Source organism: Camelina sativa, chromosome 2, assembly GCF_000633955.1.
Source record: "Camelina sativa cultivar DH55 chromosome 2, Cs, whole genome shotgun sequence".
Classification (NCBI taxonomy): Eukaryota; Viridiplantae; Streptophyta; class Magnoliopsida; order Brassicales; family Brassicaceae; genus Camelina; species Camelina sativa.
Genome location: NC_025686.1, coordinates 17,488,066 through 17,498,283, shown reverse-complemented (window position 1 = coordinate 17,498,283; position 10,218 = coordinate 17,488,066). Strand labels below are relative to the sequence as shown.

At 35.8% G+C, this 10,218-nt stretch overlaps 1 protein-coding gene across 1 annotated transcript; it reads right to left on the bottom strand.

The window, feature by feature from the left end:
- Positions 4,119–7,055, bottom strand: LOC104753453 (transcription factor 25-like). The gene is made up of 6 exons (XM_010475709.1): positions 6,920–7,055; positions 5,853–5,941; positions 5,566–5,762; positions 5,020–5,171; positions 4,284–4,845; positions 4,119–4,206 (listed from the first exon to the last, which is right to left on the bottom strand). Exons 1-6 carry the CDS (start codon positions 7,053–7,055, stop codon positions 4,119–4,121), a joined length of 1,224 nt encoding a protein of 407 aa, XP_010474011.1.

Genomic DNA, 10,218 nt, shown 5'->3' with positions numbered 1-10,218 from the left:
AAAAAAAAAAAAAAAAGACAAAACCTTTGAGTTCTCCGTCGACTTGTTTGCTCGTCATCTCCGCAGACTCCTTTGCTCGCCGTCTCCGGAGATTCCATTGCTCTTTATCTCCGTCGAGTTCATCTTCTCCATCTCTTGCCATCTCTATCAATTTTATCTTCCCCATCTCACGCCATCTCCGTCGATTTCATCCTCTACATCTCTCGCCATCTCAGTCGATTTCATCCTCTAGATCTCTCGCCATCTCCGCCGACTCTATTGCTCGCCATCTCGATTCGCTCTGTCTCACTCCTTAATTCGCATCAGCTCTCCTCAGATCTGATTTTCAGGTGAGTTGAAAGTGAGTCCATAGTAGCTATACACAGCAGTGTCTTTCGTTGGTTTTTGTAATTACAGCAGTGTGTCTTGTTAATAGGTGTGGGTTCTCAGATATTGGGGGAAGAATACAATCACTATAGAGGTTAGACACATCTATCGATTTCTTGGCCTTTTGTAGTTGCAGTGTCTCTGTGATTGATTGTGAAAAATATGTTTAACTCTCGGTCATTGTTGCTTGTATCCTATACCGTTTGAACTGTATCAAGGGAAACTAGGATTTTTAAGAAAAATGTTGGACAAGGCATGGGTGCATTTATGCAGGTAAGTATAATTGTTAAAAGTGTTTTGTTTATGCATTTGGACTAGTGTTGTGATACTTATGTCTTTTTCTTATACTTTTCTCTTACATGAATTCAAGGGTTGATTCTGCATATGAGAGTGGTGCTCGATGTTTTGTTGAAGCTGTTAGTGCCAAATTAGCAGTTAATGGAAAGATATTTGTCCGTGCACCGGATGCCGCAATTTAAAGCGCCATACATGCTACGAGGTTATGTCTGATTTAGTTATAAATGGAATGGATGAGGCTTACAAGAGACGTACTGATTGGTTTCACCATGGAGATTCTGTTGGTTTAGTAGAAGGTCAAGATAGAGTGTGGAATGCTGAGATTCTGGGTTTATACAAAGCTGCTAAATGGTCTGATGAAGATTTAGCTTGTAAGGGTTCAAATTTATGTGAGGCTGTTGAGGGAGAGGATAGGCAAGAAGATAAGTTTTTAGCAAAACTTGCAGAAGCTGAAATGCCATTGTATCCAACGTGTGTGAATCATAGAGAGCTATCAGCTACAATTACACTGTTTACTGGAAACTTTACCAAAAATGTTACCTGAAGACAATGTACTGCACACATTAACCTATGACGTCAAGAAGTTGATGTGATTCATACAAAGAAAAAGACGTAAGCAGATTCCTCACACATGTAGCCGTAAATGAATGGTTAGATTGGCCGAAGATTTAGTAAGTGTCAGTCAGTGATTATCAATATATTTTGGCCACCAGTTCTGACAATGGTTTCTTAATGTCACTGAATGTATATTATAATTACGCAGAGAAAAGAGAGCACAAATGAAGTGACTAAACTGAATGTGTGGGTAAAGTCACGAACTAAAAAGGATGGGATAGTAGTGAACACGGATGCTGCTGCAAAGATTGTAAGTCATTCTTTTATGATCCTCTCTTCTATGTTTTTCATTATAATTTACCTCTATAAACATAAGTCCGACATTTACTAGGAAATGGCAAATGAGTTCGTTCTGTCTGATGCTCCATCATCATCATCATCAAACCCAAAAGAAGACACTTTTGCTCAGATATTGGGACCTGCCAATCCTGGACGCCTGAGGGCAATGGGTAGAGAATGAGTATGACCAAACTTGCTTGTGTCCAGATGAAAAGCAAGTATATGACTCAAATGCAACAGACCCAAATTCAGTTGCATCAGCAGGTCAATGAATTACAAGATGCTATTGCGAAACTGAATAGTCCTGTAAGTCTGGAAATCCATATCATTAGATTAATGGTCTAAGAAAATGGTAACTAATTATATTCTTTCTCATTTTACAGCGTCAATTTTCGGAAGTTGGTGAACATTCAGCACTAAGAGTAAGTGTTAATATATAATGAGATTTGCTGAGGTTGTTCACTGAATGGTTAACAGATTCTAACTATTATTTACCTTTGTAGAGTGTAAACCAAAAACCGCAGCCTAAGTGCATTATGTATGATTTGTTTGGCTCTAGTTTTAAAGTAGCCGAGGGTTTTATTCTGTCTTTTGATCACATGGACTTCGTCAACAATGTACCGTTGGGCCCTAATTCAGTGAAGTTGTTGGTTGAGATAGCTTTTCAAGAAGATGCATTCCTTTGGAGACCTGCGGCAAATATGTTTAGTATTTGTCAAGCTGTAGGAGAAACTATTGCGTGGCCTCAGGATTGTGTTGATGCTATTGAGCAGGAGTTAGGACCAGAAGACATTCCGCCTAAGGTAATGTTTTCTTAATATGATTGATTGTACTTAGGATTTGATCTCTATGATTTTACTGTTCTTAAATCTAGTAATATTTTTTTTATATTGGAATTATTTTGTTTAACAGAGCCCAAATACAACTTCCATGAACAAGTGCAAACTTCTACATTGGCTATCAAATGATGATAAACCTGTTGGTGAAGGTTGTTGGCAGACTCGTGATCCCAAAGCTTTGGTGAATGGCCTTCCTCTTGGACCAAATGCCATAAAAGTTTTTGTGGACGCGGTTAATGAACCTGAGACATTTCTTTGGCGGCCAACAGAAGAACTCTCAAATCTTCATGACTCTTTGAAGTCGTTTGTAGCATGGCCATTCAACAGAGTTTTAATCGAAGATTTAAGTATAGAGGCACCAGCTACAACATCTCCTCTCACGCAGTCACAAGTACTCACTCCAGCAGCTCCTGTGAAGAGTTCAAAACCACTTTCACAATCTCCTTCAAGTTCATCTCATCAGGTAAATTTCCACGTTTTTGTTACTTATAAAATATGTTATGATCGTTAGCACTGATGCCTTTGGTAAACCTTGCATATTATTTATAGTATGCAACATACTTCTCCAAAACGGATTGTCAAGGAGGATCAAAAGTGCAAACTGCTAGACATTATCGGTTAGAATAGGGTTGTTGCAGAAAGACGCTGGTCTTCAAACAACCCAGAGCAGTTAGTGCATTTTGTTTCCTTGGGTCATAATGCAGTCCGTGTGTGGATTGATGTAGTCAAGGTGCCTGATACGAAGGTTTGGAGGCCTAATTCTGCTATTGAGTGTATGGAGGATGCTATTGGTACCACTATAGCATGACCTGAAGAAAAATTTATCATCATTTGATGTCGAGTAAGAACCGTATGATTTTCAACTTTCGTTGTTGTGGCAAATGCATGAGACTTGTGTTCTTTGTTTGGGATTTATGGAATTGGATCGTATGCTCATTGTGTATCATAACAATGTTTGATATTTTCTATTCTGGAATACAATTTCAGCTTTATCACATGTTTCTATACTTTCAAATTGTAACTTCATTTGAATATGATGTATAGGGAACGGTTAATAGTAATCAGAAGACCAACCTAATTGATCGTTATATCAGGCAGATGAAGTCATTGTACACTCACTTAGTAGCACATAATAAAAGCTACAACTCAGATACAAAAAGCTCAACACCGATGCTAAGATAAATAATCAAATGACACTAACATAGAGCTACTAAAAATTAAATCATAGCAAGAAAAGATAGATACGTTTACCGTACATATAGCAGGCAAAGAGTATTATTATATATTTAAATATAACATGATATATGTGTTATTAAACATTGTAATATAGCATTTTATATATGCTATTAAAGGATACCGTACGATAGCACCAGCCCATAAACACTATCGTATATAGCCCCTCTATTATAGCGTCTCATTTAATAGCATTCATGAAAACACTATAATAACCATATCATAGCATTAATCGTCTGCTATCAATACCCAGCTGGAAAGATTAAAACAGTAAGTTTGAAACTTTGAAAGCTCTAGCCAAAAAGGGATAACATGGATTCCACTAGAATTAGGAGTCTACTATAAATTCCAACCGAATACAGTTTATCAAAAATATCAAATCTCACACACGAGATTACTATAATATGATCAAAGACTGAACCAACAATATCATCAAACATTAATTTGCAAAATATGTTTTGTTTCTACTAAAGTAACCGATATCGAACCTTAGTCGTCTTCTCGAAGAGGGTTCCCCACATCTTGTGGGATAGTTGGGGATTCATTAGAAAAGTCATGGATGGATAGATGAGAGTACCTGGAAAGATTAAAACAGTAAGTTACTTTGAAACTTTAAGAGTTCTAGCCAAATGAATGAGATTTGGAATAACTTACTGATTGATATTTGAAGGAAAGGCTTTTTTCCTTAAGAGATCCCAGTCCCTTGCATCAGTGAGGTTTGAATCTAACAAAATGATGGTCTCAAGAGCAGCTTCCTCCATAAGCAATTTATTAGCATATGGCCTCCAAATCAGATAGCTTCTCTCAATGTAGATGTTGATGAGGTGGTCTAAGGTTGGGTAATCAAATTCATTGGAGTGGAAGTATGGATGCTTGACAATTTGATCCCACTTTTCACTTTCAAGAGGCACTTTAACCACGAGCCTTCCTAGTACTGTTGGATAGAGTATCAAAGCTTGTTTCATCAGATCCAAGGAGCTTGGCTTTGAAGAGTCAGTCTCAGTCTTCTCAAGGTAGAGACGAGCAACAGCAAGTGAATAAGAGAAATTTGGGAGGAGCCAAAGTGAGTTATCTCCTCTATACTCATCAGCAAATCTTTCCTGCCAACCATATTCTCTCTCCCTCAATGCAAAATAGTCGACACACAACATAGCATATGTTGGATCATGAAGAGAAAGCAGCATTTTGCAGGTTTCTAAAGCTGACTTGTGAATCCCTGTTCAATCCATGTATCCGATTCTTGATGATAGACACCTGAAGAAAGATATGTTTTCTTCAAACTTAGTGTCCAAGCTGCTACTTCCCTCAAAAGAGGTGAAGAAGGGATGCTATGGGCGCTCCAAGCCATATAAACACCTTCTTATAGCATCTTCAACCTTCTCATGGTTACCTAGAAGATCAAAGAACTCTGAGGAAGAGATCAATGAATCTGTATGATATGGAAACTCACGCAGCACAGTCTCCACATTTTCCATATACAAATTGTTTTGTGCTTGGTCGAATATCAACTGGGCATCCTCATATGGTTGTAAACGAGTATACCTATGCATTCAAATAATAAAATCTCATAAGACAACATGCATTTTTGTAAAGCTTGGTAAATACAACAAACAACAATAACAACAACAACAACTTAGGCCTTGAATGGTTGGTTGGTGCGCTCCAGACAGGACTAAAGTCGGACCAGTCCGCTATATTTATACCATTCACACACTTGTTTGATAAACTCCATACCAATGTCGGACCAAGTGCAGACCAATAAAATATATGTTAGTATGAAGTGAACTGTAACTCCATACTTAAATATAACTATCTATCCACATTTTTCTGGTCTGCTTTAAAAATGCTCCATACTCCAGTATGAAGCTGAGCATACCAAATTACTAGTATGCATTGTTTAGTATGGAGTGTATGGACCAACCATTCAAAGCCTTACTTGAACAACTTATGTCCATTTTCATTGCTTATGCCTAAAAACTCCATTGAGAGGGAGTGATCCCAGCGAGGCCAATCTTTCAAAACAGATGTCAAAATAGTGCCTTTCGGGTGATAGACCCCATCACTTCCCCTTTGTTGCTGACCAAAACGACCACGGCTTTTCCTAAATGATATAGCTAGTACTGAACCATACACCTATGTCAACTGCTTCTCAAGATTCAGATAACTTGAATCTACTTTTAACAATGGTCCTGAAGAAGAAGAAGCACCAAGTTCTTATGATACTTGAGAGTAATGGTCAGCACCAAGTTCTTCTGATTCTTGAGAGTAATGGTCAGCCTTGCCCACTTCTATACCACTATACAGTATAACCCCTATAAATTAATAATGTTGGGACCAAGACATTTTATTAATTTATAGTGATATTAATTTATCTATAAATTAATAATTATTATTTTATAGTGTAAATTAATAATTATTAATTTATATGTATATTTTAGTTGTTTAATTTTTTTAAATAATGAATTGAAACAGTTTTTGTAAAATAAGATTAGAATTTTGGATGTTGTAAATTTTATGGTATTGAAATTGAATTTGAAATAATTAAAAAATATTACTGACAATGAATTTTTAATATTATAGACAAATTCACTTATACACATGACATAAATATTCAAATTTATGAATAAGAATATCAATTATTGTATTTTAATAGTCTATCAAACTATCAAATGTAAATGATGCATATTTAGAAATTGAAAACTTTTAAAAGTTTTAGCTGTTTTATGAAATGTTATAGAATATCATTATAGTTCGAAGATACAACATAACAATTGTTTTATAGATATGAGGTTTAAGAGAAACATACTTTACTATATCAGCACATGTATATATGTATATATGTAAATTTACATGATTATTAATTTATGATATTATTGGAACCATATTTTACATTGAGATTTCAAAAAAATTATTATCTTATTATCTTATCGAATTTTGTTATTTTTTACACTGTCCTGACTTAGCACTAGCAAAATTTATTAATTTATAGTGTTTATTAATTTATAGAGTATTAATTTATAGAGGTTTTACTGTATTTGCTTTTCTGGTTTTTCTTCTTTGTCTTATTCTTTGAGGCATGAAATCAAAACCTATGAATTATTTATACCATAGAAGAGGATGAATTCACGAAATTGACAGCTTCTCCCCAATTGATACGAAAACAAAAACCTAATTACAAAACAATCTACATTCGAATTTGACTTAAATAACACAATTCAACATCTAAAATCGCATATAGGGTTTAAAAACAAATCGGATAAACAAATTATAAATCTTATCCAAGTCAGGACCTTCGTCGTCTTCGACTCCGATCAAGGTAGCATACCTATTATACAAGAAAAGCCCTCCCAATGCATCACCAGCGTGCTCGTCTTCTTCCTCACCCTCACGGTTCCCATGGAGTTTAGATTCTTCACTCCCAAACATCTTCTTTCAAGATTGATAATTGCCAAAAACCTAGTTTCGTATGATAATCAGAATTCGAAGCGGGTGAAATTGAAACATTTTCGAGAGCAATGGCGTGTGACTGACTACCTTTCACCATATGTACAATACGGAAATTGAGTTATTTACAATTTTGACCCTGTATCGTTACCGTCAGATCGAATTTACTACACGTTTCACAATCTCTCTTCGCGATGTTTGCTAAATAATCTTTTAAATGAATCTTTTTAACGGGCAAATCGACGACCTTCATTTATTTTTCAAAAACTGACATTTTTTCATGGCTAAAAAAGAAATTTTTTTTTTTAAGAAAAAAACCCCAACTAATAAGTCACTTTTTCTTTAAAAAAAAGTAACAAAATTTCTTTGAGTTACATAGAGAAAATTTCCAAAACGTATCCAAGATTTTTTTTAAATCAGAACATAATGTTTTGGCGAACACCTTTTTATGTAGTTTTATTTTCCGTTGCTCAACGTATAAACGTTATCAGAGTCAATTATGTCAGTGTCGCCTAAGTGCATGGATGTTTTGTGTTCACTTTGGTTTGCTTTGCTTGGATAAGTTGTGGACAACAAAAACAAAACGTCTTTGTTCTTCTTATTAAAATCTTTTGAAGTACTCGAGTGACACACAACCAATTCAATAGATGCCTTAGCGCTTCTCACTTGTGTTTTTTTTATATATATTTGATTTGCTGACTGACAACAAGTACGACATTGTCTTCTTTTAGTTTGTTGACTTTCTCTCCACTGCTTTGAATGGAAAAAGTTCTCTTGAGAATACTGGTTATTAAAGTTGTTGTGCAGTGAAGAAATTACGTACAAATCCGTATATTATCATCTCGTAAACGTTTTGGCATCTCATAGTTTTAATATAGTGCACAACAACAATACCATTGGAAATGTCTGAACCAGATAGGTTACATTATCATTTATCAATCACTTAGGGTTTATAGTAGATATGAAGAAATGTAACCAAAATATCATCAAACAGCAAACGTGTAGGCCAATAACTTTTCAGAATTGATTGATTCCACAAGAGCGGTGACATATACTGCCTCTGTGCCAGGGTTGAACGAGATCCCAGCGATTCTCCAAACAGATCAATCTCTTGGGACTGTAGAAACCTGGAATCCGAGTCAAAGAAGGCTCAGCCATGGCAAGAAACCACACCATACTTCCCGGTGATGAACTTCAGTCCTCTGATAGGACTCATGTTTTCCTTTCAGGGCAGCATATGATTCTGTTGGATTCTGAATGTCTCAGAGACAGCATATTGTGTCTTGGTCTCCAGTTGCTAAGATGATTAGACAATTTGGGTGCCACGCAGATGCGAACGCATAGTCCTTTTTGTCCCTAGAGGCTTGAAATTACCTGCACTGTCACCCCGAGTACAATAACAACACTTGCGAGAGCTTCAAAAAGTTTCAGCAGTTCAATTCTTAGCCTATAGCTCTACGCTGTATCTAGCCTAGGACTGAATTTAGCTGATTAGAGAGGCTGTTCAAGTCTATCATCAACCAAAGTCCCTGGTTTGGTAATGACTTGAACAAGAAAAGTATTTTATGCCTTCTATTCGTCGGGAACTTACACTCCTAGACTGGGAATCAGAGATCAAGCAGTCTAGACTGTCCCCAAGCACATCGAGCTGCTTCCCAACTGGCTAGGTGCCTCCTGTTTAATAATTAGAGATAAAAACACTGCCGATTTAATGTGGCTTTCTACATGTCGTGTAGTTTTTTTACTTTTCTTGTTTTTTTTTTCTTTTTCTTTTTGGTAAAAGGTTAAATCTACTTTTCTTGGTTTTAGTAGAGACGTTGTCTTGGGTGAATTTGCCTAATAACCAAAACAAAAAAACTATAGTATAAAATAACATCATATTTGAAAAAATTTGAAGATTAGGATGGGGGTATAACAAAATTACTATTTTAGTGTTTGTAGGTAGTGGAGAGCATGATGGCTCTTGGTCGGAGACGGTGGCCAGAGGCCGGCAGTCGGAGGAGGTGGCCGGAGATTCTCGCCGGAGATTGTCGGCGGCCAGAGAAGGTGGCCGGTGCAGGCGGGCGGAGGAGGTCGCCGGAAGTGATCGCTGGAGATGATCGCCGGTGGTGGTCGCCGGAGATGCTCACCGGAGATTGTCGGCTGTGGTTCTGGGTGGAACCTCGGCGGTGGTCCGGCGGAACTCCAGCGGTGGTCCGGCGGAACCTTAGCGGTGGTCCGGCGAAACCCCAACGGTGGTCCGGCGGTAGGGTGATGGTGGTAAGGAGGGAGGTGGTTTGTGGTGGTCCGGCGGTGGTCCGGCAGAACCTCGGCGGTGGTCCAGCGGAACCCCGGCAGTGGTCCGGTGGAACCCCGGTGGTGGTCCGGCGGTGAGGTGATGGTGGTAGGGAGGGAGGTGGTTTGTGATGGTAGAAGGGAAGGTGGTTTGTGGTTGTAGAGGTAGGGACAAATTGGTATATATTATATATTATACATAGAATATAGTAGATATATGATTAGAATAGTTACGCAATTAATTTTAATTTTTTTTTGCGTTATACCTGTCAATTCCCCTTGTCAAATCTCAAAAATTTCTCAACTCCTCGAAGTGTATAATCTAGGTTCAGAGTTTTATCAAATTGTAGTGATTAAATCTTTCGTTTCAGGGATTTTTCATATGAAATTTTAAAAATTTCTGCTATGAATAATATTTTCATATAATTTATTGAATTAATATCTCTATTTGCATCTATTTATAAGTTTCATTTAAATACCTGTCTATTTGTCTTCACTATTATTTACAATTTACATATATATTTTTTTGTTTGCTTCAAGATTATGTGTGGTGATGGTGATTACAATTTACATATATATATATATATATATATATATATATATATATATATATATATATATATATATATATATATATATATATATATATATATATATATATATATATATATATATATATATATATATATATATATATATATATATATATATATATATATATATATATATATATATATATATATATATATATATATATATATATATATATATATATATATATATATATATATATATATATATATATATATATATATATATATATATATATATATATATATATATATATATATATATATATATATATATATAT